This window comes from Empidonax traillii, unplaced genomic scaffold (genome assembly GCF_003031625.1).
Source record: "Empidonax traillii isolate 1590-97213 ecotype Southwest subspecies unplaced genomic scaffold, ASM303162v1 scaffold23:size2178997, whole genome shotgun sequence".
Classification (NCBI taxonomy): domain Eukaryota; kingdom Metazoa; phylum Chordata; class Aves; order Passeriformes; family Tyrannidae; genus Empidonax; species Empidonax traillii.
Genome location: NW_020955216.1, coordinates 1,701,699 through 1,724,774, shown reverse-complemented (window position 1 = coordinate 1,724,774; position 23,076 = coordinate 1,701,699). Strand labels below are relative to the sequence as shown.

Here is a 23,076-nt window from a genome sequence, read left to right as displayed (position 1 = left end):
TGGCGGCGCTCTCTGACAGCGGCCTCAACATGGCCGGCGGCGCAGACCCGGAGCTGGAACCGGGGCGTGTAGTGGAGGCGCTGGAGCTGCTGCTGCGGCCGCACGGTGACCGGGACAGCGCTGCCGAGCCCGCCCAGGAGCCCGCCCTGTGCCCAGAGACGCTGCGCAAGAACGCGGTGGCGCTGGAGGAGCGGCTGTCGCGGGCGGCGGGCTGGGCCTCGCTGCGTTCTCTGCGGGCGGCTGTGCTGTCCCGCAACCCCGCGCTGGCGGCCGGGGCGGCGGGCGCGGAGCCGGGCTGGGCGGCGGCCTGCGGGCTGCTGGCGCTGCTGCTGTGCCTTAAGGAGCGCCTGTCCGCGCTCGCCGCCGCTCCTGCCGCCGCCGCAGCCCCCGGGGCTCCGCCGCCGCCCGCCGCCGACACGCTGAGCGCGGGGCAGGCACGGACGGTGCGGCGGGCGCTGCGGGCCGCCGTGGGGCTGGGGCTGCTGCCGCACCTGCCGCCGGGGCTCGGGCCGTGCCCCGGGCCGCCCCCACCCGGCCCCGGCGGGGCCCGCCTCCTCGCTGCCGCCGCCGCCCTGGCCGAGCTGGCCCGGCTGCCCGCTCTGGGCGTCCCGCTGCTCGCCAGCCACCTCCGCCTGCTGCTCGCCGGGCTCTGCGTGCTGGGACACGGCCCCGCCGCCCTGTGCCAGGTCCGTGCGACACTCGCCTCCCCGTGTCCCCGCTCCCGGGGCTGGCGTGGGTGCCAAGCCGAGGCCCAGCCTGCTCCCTGGGGTCAAGTCCCGGGCTCGTTGCCCAGCACTCCATCCCATGTCCTGCCCGTAGTTCCCCATGTGAGAGAAGGGACAGGGGCCGTGGAGCTCCAGAAGGGCCTGAAGGGCACCGTCGCTGCCGTGGGTTTAGTGCCCAGCCACTGACTCCAGTGCGTGCCCTCACCACCCCGGTGTGCTTTGTTGCAGGGTGTTTCGGAAGCGGATCGAGCGCGGTGTCGGGAAGCCCTGCAGGACATCCTGGACCGTGTTTACCAGCCGCTGGCAGTGCAGGAGCTGCTCGTCCTGCAAGGTCCGCCCAAGCAGGTACCCAGTGATTGTGGGCCATGAGGGTGTGTAGCACATACGGTGCTGCTGTGTTCCCACACTCCGAGGGTGCTGCTCTCCTGGAAATGTTCTTACACTTTAAAATCCAGTCCCGGAGCGCTGGTGAAGCTGCTGGGTGTGTGTCATTCCAGCCCTGCTATGCAGAGGTGTGTAGGTGGGTGTGAACCCAGGGACTGTCATCACAGCACGTGCCACCTTGGCTTCACACCCACATGCACTGTGCCCGGCCAAGTGGAGCTCCTGCTCCTCCAGAACCTGCCCCTTCCTGCTCGGGGGATGACACAGGGCACCTGCTGCTGTTTGGGGCCATTCCAAAGCCTCGTGGGGAGGAGGAGATGGGAAATCTGAGAGTTGTTTCTGCAAAGTCTTTAAGAGATAATAATAGAATCATGGAATCCTGGAACGGTTTGGATTGGAAGGGACCTTAAAGCTCATCCCATTCCAACTAGATACCTTCCACTGGACCAGGTTGCTCCAAGCCCTGTCCCACCTGGCCTTAAACACTTCCAGGGATGGAATAACATGCTGAGCACTTGAGGGCTGACCAAAAGTTAAGGCATGTTGGTTTAATGGTCCTTATAAGTCCTTTCCAGCTGGCCTACCATTAATTCCTAATTTGCTTTGTGCCACTGGTTGAAGCAGCAGTTCAAAGCCTGTCTGTGTCCTATGCCCTCTGGCAGGACACAGGCTGTTTGCCCATCCATGGGTTTTGCACAGGAGTGTTCAAATACACTCCTTACCCTGCTCCTGTGTTCCTTTCCAGAGTGTTCCATGTCCCAGGGCCGGCCCAGGGCCAGCTCCGGCCTGGCTGCGGCGGCTCTGTGGGCACCTGCTCTCCGAGAGGCTGCTGAGGCCCAACGGGGTGCAGGCCGTGGTTCGGGGTGTCTTGGAGGGCACAGGAGGTGAGTGGGGGGCTTTGGGCCTTCAGGATCACAGATTCAGAGGTGTCTGGAACGGTTCATCCCATGAGAGGCCCAGAAGAGCAGGGCTGCCAGAGTACGGACGTGGCAATGAGCTTTTGCTGGGCCAAGATGACTCGGTGACACACAGATTTTTGCCTCTGACTGTGGTGAGCTCCCAGACTGCCCTAATTTGGGATACACTGTCATTTTTGAGGCCTACACTGAAAGCTTCCAACACCATTTACCTGTTTATGCCTCTGTGGGGTCACACCTTGTGTGTGTCCAGAGTGTGGTCTGTCCCAAGGAGTGCCCTGTCCCAGTGCCAGTGTGGTGGGAGCCATGCTGAGCACTGGGCTGTGAGAGCTGCAGGGACAATGAGACTGATCCCCTGCTCCCTGTGTCCTGGCAGGGAGGGAAACTGTTGCTATCCAAAAGCTGAATCCCATAGATTTTAGTGCCAAAGCCTCCTCTAGCCAACACCAACCTGATGTCACTATCCAAGCATGACCTCCCTCCGCCTTTTGGCTTGTCCCCCTGTCTGTAGGAGTTGTTTTCCATTATCAAAGCTCTTGCACAGCAATTTTGCCCCTTCTATCTTTAAGTTTAGTTGTCTCCTGAAAGATAGTTGGTTTACTGACAGCAATGAAAGCTCAAAATCCAATTTTTGGCCAGGAACTCTGGCTTCAGCCAGAGCTGGCTGCCGGTCAGAGCTGATCCTGGATTTCTGCTGCTGCAGGTGGTGCTGGCGCTGAAGCAGCAGCTCTGGACTGGAGGAAATGTGACGCGGTTGCAAAGATCTTGGCTTCCTGCCCACAGCAGTGCCTCTCCCTTGAGGACTACTACAGACAGGTGTGCCCCCAGGTAAGTCCCTCATCCCCTCTGCCTGGGCATGCAGAGCCAATTCCATCTTGGAGGGTGTTGGGACTGCCCCTTCTGCTCGAGCGTGGCCTGTCTTGAGCCAGAACAACGTGGAGATGTTTTACTGGCCATGGGACACGTTTTCACTCTTAAATTTTCCATGTTTTATTGAAATGCTGGATGATGTTGATTGTATGAGCTGCTTGACATTGCACTACACAGAGCTCTGTGTGGAGCTCTTGTTTCCAGCCTTTGCCTCCGAGAGTGGTGCAGGATCTTGGTTTGAGCCCAGAAGGGCATTCTGTGTGCGTGGGAAGGACACTGGCTCTTCCATGCTTGGAATGTGTCAGGTGACCAGCAAAGGAGCACATTGGACAGGTCCTTGTTTGCTGCCAGGGGCCATGCTGCCCCCTCTGAGGGCATGCTGATCCTCGTTCCTTTGTCACTTTCCTTGCAGATTCTGGACTTGCTGCACATCCAGGACAAAGTGGCAGCACGGCAGTTCCAGCGTGTGGCCACCACCACGGTGCTCACCATGGCCAGGGAGCACCCACAGCTGGCAGAGAGGCACCTGCTCCGGCCCCTGCTGTCCCCTCTCCTGCGGTGCTCTGAGGCAGCAGGTGCCACATCCGGGAACAATCTGGTTTCTTTCCTCGCTGATTTTTGTCATTCCATCTGAATTTCTTCGGGCTGCAGACCATGCGAGCCCAGCTCTTTGTGCTGGCCATGTTTGTCCGTGTAGTTACACCATATTTACTACCACTTGAGCCAAATTACTCCAGCGTGGGAGCCAAATGTTGTGGCTCCTGCCATGGGCTCCTTGGGAAGCTTTCCCAGTCTGACGCCCTTGGTTTGGGCTTCCGGATGGAAGCCATAGGTTCCCAACCCAACCAGCAGCTCTCCAGGGAATCATTCATCATGGAATTGTGGTCTGCCTTGATTTCCATGTGTCCTTGGGGGTTTACAGCACTGCAGCACAATTAGGACAGCTAACGAGGGCTCCTCTGTTCCCATGGTAAGGGGAGGGGAGGGAAGGGAGCTGTGGAAGTGTTTTTGGGTGCAGCGTATGGCAGGGCTGCTCTGCTGCGGGGGGGCCGTGGGGTGCTTTAGGGTGCTGATGTCTCTGCCCTTTGCTTCCAGAGCTGGCAGTGGAGGATTTGGCAGCAGGGACCATGCTGGTGCCAGAGGCAGAGCTGGGTTGCTGCGTGGAAGATGTGCTCAAGGTACCATGTCTGATTTGTGGGAGAAAACTCTAAGAAAGAGCTGATTTGAGACGTAGTGAGCAGTTCAGACAGATGCAACATCTCCTGCCATGCACAAACTCACCTCATCCTTATCTTCAGGAGTGCCATGGCCTGCACATGGGCTGTTCCAGGACCTTACCACCATCACAGGGAAGAATTCCTTCCCAATATCCCATCTAACCCTGCCTTGTGGCAGGGAGAAGCCATTCCCCCTTGTCCTCTCACTCCTGGGCCCTTGTCTGAATTCCTTCTCCAACTCTCTTGGAGCCTCTTTAGGCACTGGAAGCGGCTTTAAATTCTCACTGGAGCACAGATCTTGGTTTTCATGTTTGGGGGAGAGATGGGATCCATCCTTGTGTTCCCTATGAAGGATCAGGGTTTTTTGTGGAGGCTTTTCCTCTGACACCTTCCTTCATAGCTGCATGTCCTACCATTCCCACCAGTATCCCCATTGCCATGCTGCAGGCTCCCCTGCCTGCCCTGACAGCAGCTTCCTGCTGCATGTTCCAACTCAGAAGGACATCTCCAACCCCGGAATTCAAATTTCAGAACCTGGTGACTTGGTTCTTGGCATGCCCTGAGGCATGCTAAGCTCTTAAATGCTGGAATTGTTGTCTGTTTTCCCAGTAATGATCTGTTGTAACTGGCTGGCAGGCAGAGACTGGTCTGGAGGGCTGCTCCCTCCCAGTGCTGTGCTGGGGGGGGGGGGGGGGGGGGGGGGGGGCCCCCCCCCCCGGGGGGGGGGGGGGGGGGGGGGGGGGGTTGGGGTGGGTCCCTCCTTAATGGCTGAGTGCTGGAGGCCTGACAGCAGCCAGATTAGTGAGGGGACCCTGGATCTGGGGGAAGGTTCTTGTCTAGTTAGTGTCATTTGATGCTGAGTGGGAAACCATCCTTGGGGCTTCATTAGGGAGGCTTTGTGTACACAAGGGTCTGGGGAGGAGGAATGGCTCCGTGGGGATTAGCACCGGGAAACAGGTCTGTTTGCATCAGTGGAGCAGAGCAAGGTGTTATCAGGGCCATCTCCCTCCTACCTGGGCTGTCACACTGACTCAGGCAGGTCTGTCCCCAGGGCACTTCCAGCCCTGGAACTGGGGATTGTGAAGGAAGGTCAGAGGTTGGGGTGTGGGGTGTGGGAGGTCAGAGGTGTGGGCAACAGGAGGTCAAAGGTGTTGGGAGGAGGTTGGAGGTGTGGGGAGCAGGTCAGAGGTGTGCGAAGCAGGAAGTTGGAGGTGTGGGGAGTGAGAGGTTGGAAATGTGGGGAACGGGCGATCAGAGGTGTGGGGAGTGGGAGGTCAGAGGAGTGGGGACTCTGCTGTGGAGGGACAGCACCTTCTGAACAGGTAATTGACCACATGATATGGCTGGAAGTCCCTTGGAAAACTTTGTTACCCTGCCCATCCCCTTTTTTTAAGGTAAAAGCTGTGGAGGGAGATAAAACCTGCCAAAACCAGGACCTGAGAACCAAAACACTGAGTAAACCCTGAGTTCAGCTGACAGGGTTTGGTATTTAACCACTTTCTAGACCAAATTTTCCCAGCTTATGGCTCTGACTAAAAGTGTCCTACCTGGCTTTTAGTTTTGGATAATTCCTTTAAAAGGATATAAAAGGAAGCACAATTACATGAGGCTTCTGTGAATGCCATGAGGCTTCTGTAAGTGTTTTTCCTGTGCTCTCTGGGCAGCAAGGTGGGACTTGTGTACAGTGAGCCTGAGAAGGGTGTGCTGGGTTCATGACAGTGATTTGGGAGGCTGCCGGTTGAGGTGGAGGGGAGAAGCAGGGCTCCGCAGCTCCCCCAGCACCCCTTCAGCCCCCTAAGAGTCCCTACAACATCCACAGAGCCCCTGCAACCCCTCAAGAGCCCCTACAACATGCCCAGAGACCCTGGAACACCCCTAGAGCCCTGGCAGCTTGTTATCTCAGCTCAACATCCATCAGCCCAGCTGCCCTGCTGATCTCTGTGTTTGAGATTTGCTGTAATTCCATAGAGATTTTCTCATTCAAAGGTGCTTGTTGCATCTCTGGGGAAGGCAGGATCTTACCCCTAAGCAGTAGACTTCCCGAATATCTGGCTCCAGCCTTCCTGTAGCTTGGAACCTGCTGTGGTTAAGGAAATGCTTGGAGAAAAATGGTGCTGAAGCCAGGTTTTGATAGGGAATATGGCATAATCAGGGAAAACAGACTCCAAACTGAAGGAAGAGGCTGAGAACCCTCCATCCTCCCCAGCAGCCGCTCTGCGCACAGACGTGTTCCCATCCTCCCCTCTGTTCCACGCAGGTGTTTGACTCCCCTTCCTGTGCCCTTCTCTCTATAGGTGTATGTGGTTGGGAATGACAGCTCGAGCCTGATGCTGGGATCCTTACAGTCAGTCCTGGGAGTGGTTTTTTCCCTCTATTCCTTCGCCAAGCAGAATGTGTCATACTTACGGTAAGAAGGATTGTGCTTGGCTCTGCTTGGCTCTTCTGGGCTTTGCCCGCTTCCAATGGGCACTCTGTGGGCACAGCCAGGAGCAGAGATCCGTGTTCTCATCCTGAGGAGCTCTCATTCCAATCAGGCAGGAACCACAGGCAGAGTACATGACCTTACTGGCAGCCCTGTGCCCAAGGAAGCAGTTCTCACTTCAGTTTTTGTCTTCCCTGAGGCCATAATGTTCCACGTAGAGACAAACGTGCCCTTGGGAGCACAGGTTGGCTCTGCCTAGAGCAGGGATTGTGGTTGTCCATGGATGGAGGTGGTGATGCTGGGACCTGACTGGCTGTCAGAGTGATCTACAAACAGGATAAAAACAGGATAAAACAGCTCAGGCGCTGGCTCTTGGAAATACAGGATCATTCTCCTCATGTCTGGCATCACTCTCCTGTGATCCAAGCAGGACCTGCCTCCTGGCAGCTGTACCTCATGCCATGCCCAGTTCCCCGCAATGCACAGTGGGAACCACCATGTGTGCTAGTCATGGTGGCAGGGACAGCGGTGACCAGGCGCTGGCTGTCCTCTTTCCTTGCTCCCCCCAGGCTTTTTCTGGGCTATTGGGAGTTTGGACCAACCTGATGAAAGCATTCCTGATGGGGTTACGCTGTTCCCTGGTGATCCTGGCGTGTACAGGCTTTCCCTAAAAGGTGTGTGTAGACACGGCCTCTGCTGCTATTAAAGACATCGTTAATCACTTCAAAGAGCAGTGAGTGCCTTGCCAAGCTCACGCTGCTGGCCCATCAGTCGCTGCTCCCTTTGCTAAGGAATTTGGCAGGGATAACCAAACCTGCAACTGCCTGGAAGTGTTCGGCTTTCCAGACCCCTGGCACAGCACGGCGCAGCCGCTCCACCTCATTAACCTGCATCTTTCCTTGGCAGGGCTCCCACGCAACCTCACAGTGCTCCCATCTCCTTCCTGCTCTCCCTTGGCACTGCCACCAGCCCCTCTCACCTTGGCATGAGGCACAGGGATGGCATGCCAGGGATGTTCACAGTGCTCCCTTCCTCACTGGATTCAAGTCTGGAGGGACACAAATCCTTCCATCTGGGAATGCCAGAGGGCAGGATGTGCTGCTGGTCCTCTTAGAAACTGTCACAAATGCCTTCAGCTGCTGGAACCAGGAGCCAGAGCATCCCAAGGAGAGCCCATGGCCTCTGTGGAGTGCTCCAGTCACATCCATCATCCCAAAATGTGTGTCACAGGGAGGGGAGCAGCGGGCAGAACAATGTCACCAGTGCCTCCTCTCTCCCTGCCAGCTCCCCGTGCCAGGAGATCCTGCTGTGGTTCCTGGAGAAGGCAGAGCGGGAGCGGTCGCTGGCTGTGCTGGAAGGCCTGGCCGGGCTGGGCAGCACCGTGCCCGCCCTCCACCCACGGTGCTGGGTCTGTGCAGGCAGTGAGGGCGGCGCTGCCATCACAGTGGAGGACACCATCAGGTGAGTGCTGTGGGCACAGTCCCCAGGGTCACTCAGCACCCAGGACTTTCCAGAAGCCTGGCAGAGAGCCTGGGTGAGTGGTGGTCTGCCAGGACCACCCCACCATGGTCTCATCCCCTCAAGCTCAGGCCAGTGATGCTTTCTCACAGCACGTGCAGACTCCAGGTTTCCTGGATGCCACACACAGCTCTGACTTCCAGCCCCAAAAAGCATCATGCTCCACCTCAGTGTTGGTGTGCACTCCCTGTCTGCTTTTCTGGACTCCAAGCCCTGCCTGAGGGCTGTCTGGGAATGGGATGTGCTTTTTCAGCCCCAACAACCTGCAAATTCAACTTTCACTGTCCATCCTGAGCCTGTCTCGTGGCACAGTGAGTGGAGTCCCTCGGGCACAGGTGGCACTGTCACAGCAAGGACTGTGGCAATGCCAGCGTGACGGAGCAGTGACTGAGCTCCTCTGGTGTGCGCAGATGGTCTCTAAGTAGAGGCAGAGCATGGCCATGCTGGGAATAAACTGCAGCCATTAGCCTCCAGCCATGCAGACCGGGATGTCCAACAGTGGGAGGTTTGGCGAGGAGGGCCCAGGGCAGTGCCGTGGGCTAGGCAGAGACATGGCTGTGTCCAGGGGTGTCCGTGAGGTGGGTGTGCTGGGAGCTGGGAGCACCTGGCAGTAAAATCCCCACAAATGTGCTTTGTTCAGCTTTTGTTTCGGTCTGTTCCTGATCTGAGTTAGAATCACAGACTGGTTTGTGTGGGAACGGATCTTAAAGTTTGTCTCATTCCATCCCCCAGACCTTCCATTATACCAGGTTGCTCCCAAGCCCCATTCAGCCCGGCCTTGGACACTCCCAGGGATGGGGCAGCCAGGGTTTCTCTGGGCAACCTGTGCCAGGACCTCTCCACCCTCACAGGGAAGAATTTCTTCCCAGTATGCCATCTAACCCTGTCCTCTAGCAATGGGAAGCCATCCTTCCTTGTCCTGTCACTCCAGGCCCTTGTCCAAAGTCCTTCCCCTGCTTTTTTATAAACTCTCTTTAGGTACTGGAAGGCCACAGTTAGAAGCAACTCCGCCCTGGCTAAACTGGGAATACTTTAAACTTACTGCATAATGACCCTGGCTCTGCCCATGTTCATGTCCCTGTATCTATGGCTCTGACTACTACGTGATTTAGCCAGCACTAATCCTGTTATTTAGGGGATGGCTGGATTTGAGCTCATGATTTCTGTCATTGAGTGTAGGTTTGATAATAAAGGGAGCAAGTGATCGCAAATGACCTGGGTGATGTTTGGCTCAGCTGCCTCCAGGCTCTGCTGGAAAACGCTGGGAAAGAAGGCTTCCAGGAAAAGGCAGACTGGGATTTCACCTTGCCCTGGAGTTGGGGAGTCAAGGGGGTCTGAATGTGTTTGTGTAAGTGACCCAGTGACCCGTTCCAGCGATGAAGATGAGGCCCTGTACCAGAAGATCTCCTCAGAGCAGTGCCATGTGCAGAGCTTGGTCGAGCTCCTGTCCCACTGCCAGAAGAGTGGGCTGGCCGGAGACTTCTTCATCCACTGCTTGAAGGTGAGGGCAGGCCTGTCCATTCCTGCACACCTGCAGGAATGAGTTCCTTGGGTCAAACAGAAGGCAAAATAAAGGAATCATCCCCCTGCGTGTCCCAGGATACAGCACGTGCTGGAGCAGCCCTGCGTGCTGGGTGGGAGAGCTGAGGAGAGGGAGCAGTCCTGTCCCTGAAGGGGTTAACCCTTATCCCCCTTGGGCTTTTTTAACAACATGAGCATATCTTAAGTTTAATGGTGTGTTGGAAGCTGGGAATAATCCCTGTTGCTTCCTTGGCTTTAATGGAGGGGCCCCAGCACCTGCTTCCTTTCATCCTGCTTGGAGCCTCTGCAGTTCCCTCCTGGCCTGGGCTGGGCTGGGCTGGGCTGGGCTTTTTGTGCTCCCCTCCCAGCGCATAGTCACACGAGGGGATAGAGATGGGACTCCCAGGAGCTGTGGCAGCTCTCAAGGGCCTTCAGCTGGAAAGTCTGGTGGTGTGAGGAGTCAATGGGCATTCCTGGCACTGGTTACCAGTGTTTAACCACTGCATCTCTGTACCCTGTGCTTCCTTCCTGGCAGGAGCTGGCTCAGGTGGCTGCAGAGGACGAGGCGGCTCCAAACCTGGCTGTGGAGCCTGGAGGGAGTTTGCTGGAGCTGGAGCAGGAACAGACCAGGCAGGAGAGGAAGCTGCTTGTCCTGCAGCTTGTGGCTGCGCTGTGCGAGAGTGTCTCGGACACCGTGTTCACTGACATTGTGCAGGTTGGTCATGGCAAAGCCCAGGGGGATTGGCTGAACATTTCCAGGAGGAAAGGCTGAGCAAGTTAGGATTGTTCAACATGGGGAAGAGAAGTGTCTGGGATCACCTTGGAACCATTTCCAGTGCCTAAAGGAGCTCCAAAAGAGCTGGAGAGATACTTTGGACAACGGACTGGAGTGACGGAACACAGGGGAATGGCTTCCAGAGGGCAGGGTTAGGTGGGATATTGGGAAGGAATTCTTGGCTGTGAGGATGGTGAGGCCCTGGCACAGGTTGTCCGGAGAAGCTGTGCCTCATCTGTAGAAATGTTCTGGGACAGGTTGGTTGGGGCTTGGAGCAACTTGTTTGGTCTAACTATATTCCTACATCCATGAATGGGCAGTGCAAAATTGATTTAATTTTGTAATTTCAAAAGCCACTGGGGCTTCTTGACCACGGTCCCAAAAGAGATGGTTAAAACATGGCACATCTGCCCCAACCACATGCTAGACAGAGTCGGCTGTTCCACACTGTTCCAGTCAGGATTGCAGGTGGACACTGAGGGCAGCATGGCATTCCCCTGCGGATCAGTCTTTAAGTTTCCACATCCTGTTCTTTATTGCTGTTTTTTACCCCAGTGCCCCAGCTGTGCCAGCTCTCCGTGCCTGCCCTGGGCAGAGGCGGTCACTGCCGAGGCAGGTTCCCTCTCATTTCCTTCTGGGACAAAGGATCCTTTGTGTGTTCCGCAGTGCTGGGGGGGACACAGGCAGCACTGCTTTGTCCCCACCTGCCTCCCCATCACACCCACCTACGGGGCTGGAGAGTTGGGGTGGGAAACAGGGAAGGGTTTTGCCAGGTTTCAGGGCCCAGCCAAGAGTCTGGTATAAAAACCCACCACCAAAGAAATCCAGACAAAAAATCCATTATCCTCCTGCCTGGGGTTGTGTTTCAGGGAGGCCCCTGGGCTGAGATAGGGACAGGGACAGGCAGTGGCAGTGCAGCCTTTGAGCAATTTCCTTGGGGCGTTTGGGGGGCCCTAATGGGGTGGGAACAAGTGGGATCCACCTTTCCAAAGCTGGAGCCCAGGAACAGCAGCTGCTGTGGCCCCCCTCAGCTGCACATTTATTTACATGTTTTTCCACATAACCAAGGTCAACTTGATTTCCTTTCTGCACCAAGGATTCTTTCCTCCTACCTGAGACACAACTGTGCCCCAGGGGTTTATTTCTCAAGGTTTTTCCTCTCCCACATTAAAGTGTGTTTTTTTTCCTTCTAGAGTATTTTTTTTTACTTTTTTTTACTTTTTTTTTTCAGCAACCATCTACAGGTTATTTATTCACAATGTTCCTTTTCTTTACGTTAAATGTAATTTCAGCTCCTTCAGCTTGTGTTCACTGTGTTGTAAGAGCAGATATTCCAACTTGTTTTACTTTCTTGCTGTTTGATGAAATTTCTGCTCTGGCATAATTGTCCCAGCAGGTACCTGAGCCTTTTTTGCAGCCTTTTCCAAAGCCTTTCTCCACAGCTTGCTTCCTTAAGGGATGTGCTCAAGGAGCTGGCAACTGAGGAGGAAACACAGTGCCTGTGTGCTGGGGGCTGGAAGTTTGGGATTTGGTGCAATAGGACCTTGTTGCCCTCCTGCTTAGTTTTCCAAAATAGGAGCACAATAGTTCTTTTGCAACACACCTGCTAAGTTGGAATGACCTTGATCCAACCCTTCCCAGGCTTGTCCCAAGCCATGGTGTGGAGAAAATAAGGCACGGAGAACATCAACTCCCTAATTTCAAGGTCTGTTAGGAAGGCAGAAAGCCCGTGGGATCAAAAGTGTTGATGCCAAGGAGAAAGCTGATGCCAGCCAGGCAGGATTGTTATAGGCTTATGGAATAAAAATATTGTGGGAAAAATTAAAAAATAAGAGAACACGGGAAATAGCTGTGTGGGAGTAAGGGGGGTTGGCAACGGGGAGCTGTGGGGCTGGGACTGGAGCTCCTGGGCTCTGGAATTTCCCAAGCTTTTCATTAGCCCAATTCCATACAGACCCTTGTTGCTACTACCCTGGCCTTCTCTCTCAGACCATCCCAGTTGCCTTCCCAGCTCCTATCTCATGGTGAAGCTGAGCAGGAGACAGAGATGGAGCTGGGTTCCCCCTGCTCCTGAAGCCTTGTTGGCTTCTGATGCTGAGAAACCCCTACCAGTTCAACCATCACGTTTTCCTGGGGCTGTTGTGGGTGTGACTTTGCCAAGCTCACGCCAGAGCCTGGCAGCTGCAGCCACTGGGGGACTGGGCTGTGTGGCTCAGCCGCTCTCCATCCCTGCTCCCAAAATCCTCACCCATGGGTTCACACAGCCTGTCATGGGGCTGGGGACTGATCCCAGGGAGCCCATCTGTGCTGCTGCTGGAGGGGTGGGTGCAGCTCAGGAGCTCCAGCACCCCATAGCCACCTTGGGAGCCCTGACTCCCTCCTGCATCCCCAGTGCATCCCCATCCATCCCCCAGCTCTCCAAGGCTCCCAACACTGCTGAGTCCCCTCACCTGCACAGGTGGGATGGCAAGGGGAGATAGTAGGAAGGCAACTGGGCTGGTCTGAGAGGGAAGGTCAGGGGGGTGGCAACAGCAGTGAAGTGGAAATAGTTCCACAGAATATCCCGAGTTGGAAGGGACCCACAAGGGTCATTGAGTCCCATTCCTGGCCCTGCACAGGACATCCCCACAATCTCACCATGTGCCTGAGAGCATTGACCAAACCCTTCTTGAGTTTGTATGGACTTGTGTTAGAGAACGGCGTAGGCTTGGAAAATTCAAGTGGATGCAGAGACCAGGAGGATTAAAGAGGAGGTGGGGGCACCCCAGGGATCCCCCCTTCTGACTGCTGTTCCCCTGGCAGGTGCAGGAGTTCGTGGCAGCCGTGCTGCAGCGGGCCTGTGTCAGCCCAGCGCAGGGCCCTGGTGCTGCGGCCGAGGCACAGACCCTCGCCATGGCCATGGGGCTCGTGGCCGCCCTGCTTGGAGGGGCTGTCCAGGTGAGGGGCAAAGCTGGGGGGCTCAGGGACGGGGAGTGCGGGCACTGCCATTCCCAGCCCAGGGGGGCTGCGGCAGGGGAGCTGGGTGCCTTGATTTGGGGTCCCTGCTCAGTCCCAGCCTGTATATGTGTGTGTGTGTGTGTGTGTGTATATGTATATATGTGTGTATGTGTGTGTATAACTTACATATAATATTTTTTTCCTTGGAGCAGTCGGGAGGCACTGGCCAAGGGTTCAATCCCAGCAGGACATCCTTGAAATTAATTTCATTGATTTATATATGTATATTACATTAATATATAGTATAAATTATATATATAGTATAAATTATATACACTATAATATATGTTATAATAATATATATTATAAATGAATATATTAATTTATAATCCAAAGTTTTCTTCTAAGAAAGTGCTAACAGAGCAGTGCAACCATGTGCAGCATCTTTAAATACCAACACTGCATCCCCTGCATCCCTACACACCACAGGCTCCAGCTGCGGAGTGCAACAAATGTCCCATGTGGGCTGTACCCGTCTTGAAAGTCCTCTGTATATTTATATTTACATTTTTTACATATTTATATTATTATTTACATTATCCAATTACCACATTATACTGAGAGAGAGAGAGAGAGAGCTGCCATGGGAGTGATGGCCAACAATTAATGTGCTGCCATCACTGAGCTACTAGAGTTGCTTCATCCCCTGATTTGCCCAAAGGAAGATCTAGCTGTTAATGATTTTTCCATTTATTTATTGTGTCTTATTGCTAAATTTCCAACATTGGGAAAAGAACTTTATTTGGAGAGAAGTTAAAGCCAGAGTCTTGTGGCTGCAATGGGCCCCTCCCAGGCGAGCTCCTGCTCCCATTCTGGCATTAATGGGAGCGACGTAACTTGGGAAATGGAATGTGAAAGGTTTTGGAAGCAGCTGCAGAGCTGTTTGGGTTTCAGCAGCCAATGGGTTTTACGCAATCATCCAAACTCTCCACTCAAGCTGAAGCACCCCTTTTCAGGCCTCACAACCCAGAATTTAGCAGTTAAATCCAGGTTAGGGTAGGAGCTTCTCCTGCTCAGAACAGGTTGCAGCTGCCGTGCCAGGAGTGTCCTTCCAGGCAGGACTGACAGCAAGCCTGACACGGTGCTGGGAAGATGGTGGGAGGGATGTCCCTGTTTTGGCCTCCATGCACAGACATTGCTGTCCTCTAGCCTCATGCCCTTCCCACCTTCTCCCATGGCTCCTGCTGGAGATGCTGGAGATGGGATAGGTGCTGGGCCATGGGCATTGCTGTTGAGAGGAGCTTGTGGTGCCTGAAGCCCAGAGCCTGGAATGGGGATGGGAGTGGCCATGGGGCTACAAAACAGACTCTGTGGCTCATCATCCCCGTGCTCTCCTGCCCTACCTGGAGCATCCCAGGGAGTGGATGGATTCCCACTATGGTGGTGCCAGTGCTGCTTTTCTCCCTCCACAGCTCCAATCCAGCGACTTCTCCGTGCTGAAGCGGCTGGTGCCGCTGCTGGAGGAGCTGTCCCACAGCTACCCCGAGCCCCTCACCCAGGAGTTGGCCTCGGACTTGCGCATTGCCATCTGCACCCATGGGGCCTGTGCCCCCGGCACGGTGGGCGCTGCTGCTGACAGTGTGCTGGGGAGGAAGCTTGGGATGGGAGCGCAGAGCCCTGCTGACATTCCCAGTGGAGCTCCCAGCCCAGGGGGCAGCCAGGCCCCGCCACAGCACAGACACAGCAACCCCTCGGCTCATGGAGAGAGGAGCACAGAGCAGAGCGCAGGCCACGAGCCCAGTGCCACCGGTTCCACTCCAGCCCCGTGTGCTGACAGCCCGGCCCCAGCTGGGCTCCAGGAGCTGCTGGTGTCAGCCTATGACCCCCAGCCCCCCACCCGGGCTGCTGCCCTGCGCCACCTCGCCAGCCTGGTCACCCAGCGGGATCCAGAGGCACTTCGGCTTCAGGAGAAGTTGCTGCAGGTACTGGGCTCCTGCTGTGGTCATCCCTGTCCACTGCTACGTCCCTGTCCCCTGCTGTGGTCCCTGTCATGTGCTGCAGTGCAGAGCTTGTGCTGACTGTGCCGTTGGGCTGGAGATGGTCCCAATTTTTGTTGTTCTTTGGCCTTGCCGGCCTGGCCCAAAGTCACTGCTGATGGCACTTCCTCTTCCTTCCAGGTGTTCCTGGAGAATGTGCAGCATGAGGACGCCTTTGTCTACCTCTCAGCCATCCAAGGTGAGTGATACCCACTGGGATGAGTGCCAGTGCTTCGTCAGGGAAGGTTTTGTGCTGGGGGGCTCTGGGCACCGAGAGGAAAGGAAGAGCAGTGAAGCCATGGCTGGGCTGAGGGCTTGGTGTCTCCTGCCCTCCAAGGCTGTGGCTCTGTGCTGTTTGGTCAAGCTTGGAGCCAGGTGTGGGCTCTGTGTCAAGTTCCTGAAGCTCCAGGCTTTGTCTCCCAGTTATTGTTACTCCCTGGAACCGGTAACCATCCCCATGCCAGGTCTCTGTCACCAGCTGGGGCTGCAGTTCCAGCACAGTCTGGGCACAGCTTGGCATCCACTGAGGAGTCTGTTCAGGTGAGGTTGGCAGAGGAGCAGGGCCATGGGGACCCACTGGTGCTCCCTCAGGGCTCTGCCAGGTCCATCTCCATGGCCACTCCCACTTCCCAGGAAACCCTCAGGCTGGTTCTTGCTCCAGTGCCCTCAGCACAGCCCTGTGGCACTGGGTGACAGCTGACATGGCTGGTCACAGTCAACTGAGTTCCATGGAAGGAGATGCCGTTTCCTTAGCCCACAGCAATGCCAGCACTTCTGCCACTGGGTTGGCAACCTTTGGCAGGAGTTGGGAAAGGAGTTTATCTTTTGCTTCCCACTGCCTGTACAGTCTTGAGAGAGACGGGTCTGTCCTTGCCCAGCGGCTGAAACACAAAGGCTGTAACCGTCCCGGTGATTAACGCGCCGGTGCAGCTGCTGCCACGTTTGGCAGCGCGGCCGCGGCAGTGATTAACCCTGATGCGGTTCCTTGCGGCACTGACTCACCTGGTCCCTGGCAGCAGCACCTGTGCTGAGCCGTGCTGAGCATGGGGCTGGTGGCTCTTCCATCTGGGTCCCCACAGCCCCACTTGCTCCCCACCAGAGTGACGGGACTGGGGCTGAGCTGGTGTTGTGGCACTGCTGGGTATCCCTGAGCTGGACTCCAGCAGTGTATTCCTGCTGTGGCGGATGCCACACCTGTAATCCTGGGGTTAATTTTGGGCCCCTCTTCGTAAGACAGGCGTTGAGGGGCTGAGTGTGTCCAGAGAATGGAACAGAGCTGTGGAAGGGTCTGATGCGCCAGGAGCAGCTGTGGGAGCTGGAGGAGCTCAGCCTGGAGAAAAGGAGGCTTATGGGGGACCTTCTGGCTCTCTCCAACTCCCTGACAGGAGGGTGGAGCCAGGTGGGGGTCAGGCTCTGCTCCCAGGGAACAAGGGAAGGATGAGAGGAAACAGCCTCAGGTTGCACCAGGGGAAGTTTAGATTGGATGCTGGTAAAACTTCTTCATGGAGAGGGCTTTCTGAACCTGGCACAGGATGCCCAGGGCAGTGGTGGAGTCCTTGTCCCTGAAAGGATTTAAAAGCCATGTGGATGTGGCACTTGGGGACATGGGTTAGTGGTGGCCTTGGCAGTGTGGGAGAACAGTTGAACATGATGATCTTAGAGGGCTTTTCCAATCCAAATAACTCTGTGATTCTGGGATAAGACAGTGCCAGAGGAGGTGTTACTGCCTTGCCAGATGTGCCTGGGCTTGCAAGGGGTGACCCACACCAGGCGCCCTCCAATAACCAGGGAACAGGGCTGGAGGTGAAGCTCCTGGAGGTCGGGATCTGGGGCTCACCGTGACTCAGTGCTTGGCACTGCCAGGGCAGCCTCTGCTGCTCGATTCTTCCCTGGAGACCAGCCGCCTTTCCCCATCAGAGAGTTGCCCAGTGCTGCCAGAGCCCTGCCTGGCGCTTCCCTCTGCCCACATCTCCACAGGCACAGCAAAGCTGGTGCAGCCCCATGGCATTGCCTAGCCTGTGTCCTGTGTCCAAGATCTGATTGTCCCTTATCATCCCTGGGGAGATGCATCAGGCATCATGGGTGAACTTGGGACCAGGTCCCAGTCTGAGACAGGTGAATCCAGCAGGGACAAGGGCACTGGAACCATGTGCCAATGGCTGGGAGCTGGGAGCAGTGACCAGACCCTGTGCCCAAGCATTGCCTGTGGTGCCCAGCTGCCCCCAGTGCACCGAGTCCACACTGAGTCAACGGGCATCAACCAGCAGCAGTGAGCGGGCACCTGCTGCCAACTGCCAAATTACTGATTTTCCAGCTTTTTCGTCCCCCCAGGTGTTGCCCTGCTCTCCAGTGAGTACCCGGAGCAGATCCTGCCTGTCCTGCTGGCACGGTACGAGTGCCCAGCACAGGGCACGGAGGACGCCATGGCCACTGTCACCAGGATGAAGCTGGGAGAGGTGCTGATGCGCATCACCCGGGCGCTGGGTGAGTCCATGGCCATGGGCATGGCAGTGCCCGCTGCCGTCAGCCACAGCATCTCTCGGCCTTGCCAAATCCCAGGAGGAAAGCACATGAGGGATTTTTGTTGTGGGAAGGTGAGAAAGGTCTGAAAGCCGAATTATGGCTTTCTGGGGTTTTCCAATGGCAGGAGTGGGACAGCGGATCCTGCAGCAGCCCACTATCCCCTCAGCCAGCAGTGCCGGGCTCAGAGGCTGCTGGGAAGCGCCTGGACACGCAAGGCTGAGGGATAGAAGCTGCATAAGGCCTTTCCATCAGCTGCTGTTGGGACATGTCCTAGAATGCCTCATCTGACTCCCTGGAGGAGGCCAGGCCAGCAGGAGCGTGCAGCTGGAGCTCCTTATGTCCGGGGGGGTGGCAGCCAGTGTCCCACTGCTGGGACAGCTGGATGGGGGTCCCTGGTCACCAGCCAAGCACTGTGTACTTGTTTGGGGTTGCTCCTGCAGAGCCTGGACCCCCCAAGCCCTGGGGCTGTGACTTCCCTGGGACATCTGCTACATCCCCTGGCCATGGTGGCATCCCTGAGCTTTGCCAGCTGTGCCATCCCTCTGGTGCCAGACTGTGCCACTGTCCAGGCCCCCTATGGGGATGGGGGCAGGGCATCCCACCATCTCCTGGGGGGCTCCAGTGATCAGCAGCAGAACCCCTCAGTCCCTGAAGACCCCGGCTAATGTCTGTGTGTCCTCTGCAGCGCTGGACATCACTTGGCAGCTGCCATGGGGATGGTGGCACAGCCTCCCTGTACTCTCCCTGCTCCCCATGGTGCCGCTGCCGCAGGCAGCAGCTCCGGCGCGTCCCGGCTCGCCGGCGTATTTATAGAACAAATTGCACCAAGTTGTTTCTGTTGCAAAGCTTCAGGATCCGAGAGCGAGGATTTATCCAGTGCTTCCAGGATCGCTTTGCTTTGTGCAGTTTCAAGATGTCCTGCTCTGCCAAGATCTTCTGCTCTGCTTCTCTCACAACCCATCCCTGTCCCCATCCCTGCCTGCCATCCCACTGGAGCAGCTTTTCCCATCCAGAATGGGATTTTGCAGCAGGAAGGGAAATGCTCTGTGCTCCTTCTGTAGCCATCTGGCACAGGGCCGGTGTGCTGTTGGCTTCCAAGGGAATACATCCCACCCAGCACTACTCAGACTGCCATAATTCCAACCCCTGGGATGCAGTCAAGAGGAGGATGCATTTGCAGCAAGCCTCTCTGTCCTTGGCATCGCAGCACTGCCCCGAGCTTCCCCACCCTGTGCTAGTCGCCAGCCCTGAGCCCCCACATGCAGTGGGATGGGGACCCTCCATTGCCTGCAGGGACTATTTCTATCCTTGCATCCAAGGGCATCCCAAGGCATCCATCCCAAGGCATCCATCCCACTGCCTCCATCAGCTGCACAACACCAGGATCCAAGGAGCTTCCAGAGCTTGGGAGAACTGGAAAACCACTGAGCTCATGGGCCAGATAGCCTGATGGAGCTTCCTTTCTGGCCCCTTGAGTCTCTTCTCGCAGGGAGCCGTGCCCACACCATGGGCACACGGCTGCACAGCTCCCATGGGATGACCACACTCCCAGGGTGTTTGTGGATGCTGGACATGGGCCCTGATCTCTCATTAGCAGCTCACACGTCCATGGCGCCTCCGTGTGCTAATTGGGGTGGGAATTTGGGTCTGAAAGATGTGGGAATTTGCCATTCACACGTGGTGTGTTTGCGAAACCTTGAATGGAGGGACTGGAATATGCTGGAGGGCCCCCACAGGGCATGTGCCAAGGGGCAGAAGCCACACTCCAGATGCTACATCCAGCTGTTCTGCAGTGCTGCAAGGGGGATGCCCAATCCATCTGCTCCCAAAGGAGCCAAAGCTTCGGCAGGAAGGGGCTGTGGGCTTTTCCATGCTAGTGAGACACCACTCTGCTCTGTCCTGCAGGAGACATGGTGTTCCAGCACCGGGAGCCGCTGATCCGGACCTTCCTGCGAGGTGCCCGGGACCCTGATGGAGCACTGCGGGCCAGCAGCCTCTCCAACCTGGGCGAGCTCTGCCAGTACCTTGGCTTCCAGTTAGGATCCATTGTCCAGGAGGTACCAGCTCCATCCTTCCCCAGGTCCCTGCCTGGGAAGCGTGGGGTCTTCGCTTGTTTACAAGTGGGTTCGTTAGCGTGTGGTTGAGCTGCTGAGGACATGGAAATGGAACATTTCCATATGGAAATGAAACATTTCCACAAAGGGCATGAGTGATAACAGTGATAATTGCTTATATGTGGAGCATAAAAGCCATTGGGCCTGAAGCAAACACTCAGGAGGTTCTAACCCTGATTTTTAGGTGTCTGCTCCACCCATGGCAGCTGCTGCCAGAGGAGACCTGGGGGCACAGGTTGTGCCTGCCAGAGACACCTCCCGCTTAATGACACTTAGTTACCCTCCCGTTATCATAATTATCATAATTATCGTTATCAGTATGGCTGAGCCATCCCTCGCCCCGGCTGCAGGCTCTGAGTGAGACATGGCTGCCCGGAGAGCCACTGGCGCTGTGATGCTGGGAGGGGTGAGCCCAGCTCTCGGCGATCCAGCAGCCCTCAAGCTGGTGGGTCTGTGCCCCATGGGAGCCAGAGCTTCGCCCCACTGGTGCTCCTTGAGCTAGAGATCACATGGATTTGGTGCTCAGGCTTCTCCCCCGGTTCCCACTCAGCACCGGTGAGTCCTGGCGGTTGATGCGATGCCAACGCGCCACACACTGCTATTTCAGGAAGGCACAAGCTCTGCTAATTCTCCCGGCTGTCACTGCTGGGGTTTAATTAGATTCCTTTGGCTCTGCCTGATTTTTATACAGCTTGTTATACAGCTTCCCGAGGCATCCATGTGCTGCCTGGCCCCAGCAGGAGGAAGGGCTGCTTGGAGCCAGTGCCCCACAGGAAGTGGGACCCCCCAGCTGGGTGCCAGGCCAGACACTGGGGTCCCATCCTCATCCTCAGGATGTCCTTAGCATAGCAGCAGCTGCTCCACCAGGATCTCCCACATCCTGCAGCCCTTGCTGATGCCCCCTTGTGCTGTCCCCACAGGTCACCTGCTGTGTGACAGCCATAGCCCGGACAGACCCCGACGCCGAGGTGCGAAGAGCTGCTGTGCACGTGGTGGTGCTGCTGCTGCGGGGGCTGAGCGAAAAGGTCACCGAGGTGGGTCCCCCCTCGTTTGTCCCTGTGGCAGGGCCAGTCCCCAACACGCTCCTGGGCATCCCTTGGGCATGGCCCCTGCCCTATGGGGTCTGCAGGGCTCATTTCCAAGCAACTTCCAGGGAAAGTCTCAAGGGACTGAGACCCCCAACTTTGACCTCCTCCACCAAAGGGCCCACTCAGCAGATTCTGGGAAAGCGGGGACTTCGTGGAGGCATCCCTCTGAGCTACTGGGATGTGTCGTGGGGCCATGCCATGCCATGGGTAGTGCCAGCTCTCAGGAGCCGTGGGAGTTATTCATCACTGATTTGACTTGGAAATGCCCAGTTTTTTCCGCCACTGTGGCCTCCCTCTCCAATTCCCAGTAACAAGCATGTTGGGACTCAACTCCCATGGAGGAAACAGCTGGTTCCCCATGGGAATCCCCGCAGCTGGGATCTCAGCATCCCCCTGTGCCCCTGGGGTGGAGGTTCACCACAATGTGCTGCTGGTGTGTGGGGAAACTGAGTCACGGGAGGCCAGAGCTGTGGTCGGCGGTGGTGGTGCTGCAGTGTCCTGGCACCGGCAGCGCCGGGGGAAGGGGCAGCCCCGCGCCTGCCAGGACATGCCGAGGGGGCGGGGGCGGGTGAGGCACCAGCGGGTGCTTAAACTTTCCATGCCTGCCATATCCAGGTGCTGCAGGACGTGCTGCGGGACCTGTACCGCCTGCTTAAGCACGTGGTGACGGCCGAGCGCGACGGTGCGGCAGTGCTGCACGCACAGCTGGCACTGGAGGAGCTGGACACCGTCATGAGGAGGGTCCTGTTCCCCCCGCAGACGCTGGAGAAGAAGATCATTGTGCTGCCATAGCAGGGCTGAGTCTGTGGAAATTAACTGTTTCTGCTCTGACATTGGGGACGATGGCTCCTAGAGGAGAAGGACTCACTGTGCCCCTGGGATGCTGCCGGCAGGTGCCGGATGGGGCGGGGAACCTTGCTGGGATGAGGTGTGGGATTAAATAGAGACATACTCAGCCCTGTGTCTGTGGCATCTGTGGGAGTCATGTGAAGCTTTTGAGTGCCATTGTTGCCATGCCCTGGGTCCAGTGGGAGGATGGGCATCACCCCCAGGGCCAGCATCAGTCCCTGGGCTGGCATAGCAGCCAGAGGGCCAGTGCCTCAGGCTCCCTGTGGCCAGCCAGCCACAGCTGACCCTGAAGGGAGTCGGGAAGGTGAGGGACTCTGCTGTCTGCACCCCTTGAGTGGGCATCCATGGCCCCCACTTGGCATCATACGCCACGGGGATGCTGGGGGGTCTGGGATCTCCTTCACTGCGGAGTCTGAGGATAGGCCCCTCCGCTGTGGCACCAGAAGCTCTCTCCATCCCAAGGAGGGCCTGTGGGACCCTGTGGCTGTGGGCACTTGTCTGGGACCAACGCTCACCACCATGTGCTTTGGGACACCCCAACGTCGGGGTCACCCCCACCTCCAGCCAGGGCAGTGCCCATGGGTGCTGCAGCACCACAGGCCTAATTCCTGCACTGGGAGTTGCCCTTACCCTCCCCCCCCCACCCTGGCACCATGCAGCCCCCAGCCCCTCCACATACAACCCCAGGTGCCCATTTCCCAGCTGCCTGTGCCATCCCAGATAGTGGGGGAAGGGGAGCTGGCACACCCCTTCCCTACCAGGTTAGGAGCCCTGAGCTGTGTCACCACCCCGTGCAGTGCCTTGCGATGCCCTGAGTGGCAGCAGGAGCGCAGTGTCCTCACTGGAGAGAGCAGCGGTGGCTGAGTGCTCCTCCTCACTCACAGTGCCGTGTTGGACCTCAGGCACAAACCACAAACCGGGGTACTGCTGTACCAGCTGTGCCAGGGACTGATACGAGTGGTGGAGGATGAATTTGGAATGAAAAATCTTTTGATGCCACTGGCTGGACACTGTCAGACCATCATGCCTCTGGCAACAAGGACATCTCCTGCCTCTGGGAATAAGATGTCTGGCTGTCTTGCCTCTGGGAGCAAGGATGTGTCCGGCTGGGAGCAAAGCAGGGGCTGTGCTGGGGATGGAGGTAGTTTGATTCCCACCTTGGACAGCCACAGGCACACCA

At 56.8% G+C, this 23,076-nt stretch overlaps 1 protein-coding gene across 2 annotated transcripts; it reads left to right on the top strand.

The window, feature by feature from the left end:
* Positions 1–21,993, top strand: TANGO6 (transport and golgi organization 6 homolog). 2 transcript variants are annotated; one of them, XM_027903792.1, is made up of 17 exons: positions 1–686; positions 954–1,070; positions 1,855–1,993; positions 2,730–2,854; positions 3,309–3,471; positions 3,992–4,074; positions 6,408–6,520; positions 7,820–7,996; positions 9,428–9,554; positions 10,110–10,289; positions 13,152–13,286; positions 14,759–15,268; positions 15,464–15,521; positions 17,654–17,806; positions 19,751–19,902; positions 20,880–20,993; positions 21,663–21,993. In XM_027903792.1, the coding sequence occupies exons 1-17, from the start codon at positions 30–32 to the stop codon at positions 21,837–21,839; spliced, it is 3,180 nt and encodes a 1,059-aa protein (XP_027759593.1). In that variant the 5' UTR covers positions 1–29; the 3' UTR covers positions 21,840–21,993. The 2 variants fall into 2 exon arrangements, with proteins under 2 accessions (XP_027759593.1, XP_027759600.1); XM_027903799.1 differs by lacking the exon at positions 7,820–7,996.
* The last annotated feature ends 1,083 nt before the right edge of the window (positions 21,994–23,076 follow it).

Excerpts from the sequence above, each read along its gene's own strand:
- TANGO6 (XM_027903792.1), top strand. The coding sequence starts at position 30 with ATGGCCGGCGGCGCAGACCCGGAGCTGGAACCGGGGCGTGTAGTGGAG. Across the intron at positions 687-953 it reads GCCCCGCCGCCCTGTGCCAG|GGTGTTTCGGAAGCGGATCG; the intron begins GTCCGTGCGACA and ends GCTTTGTTGCAG. Across the intron at positions 2,855-3,308 it reads ACAGACAGGTGTGCCCCCAG|ATTCTGGACTTGCTGCACAT; the intron begins GTAAGTCCCTCA and ends CTTTCCTTGCAG.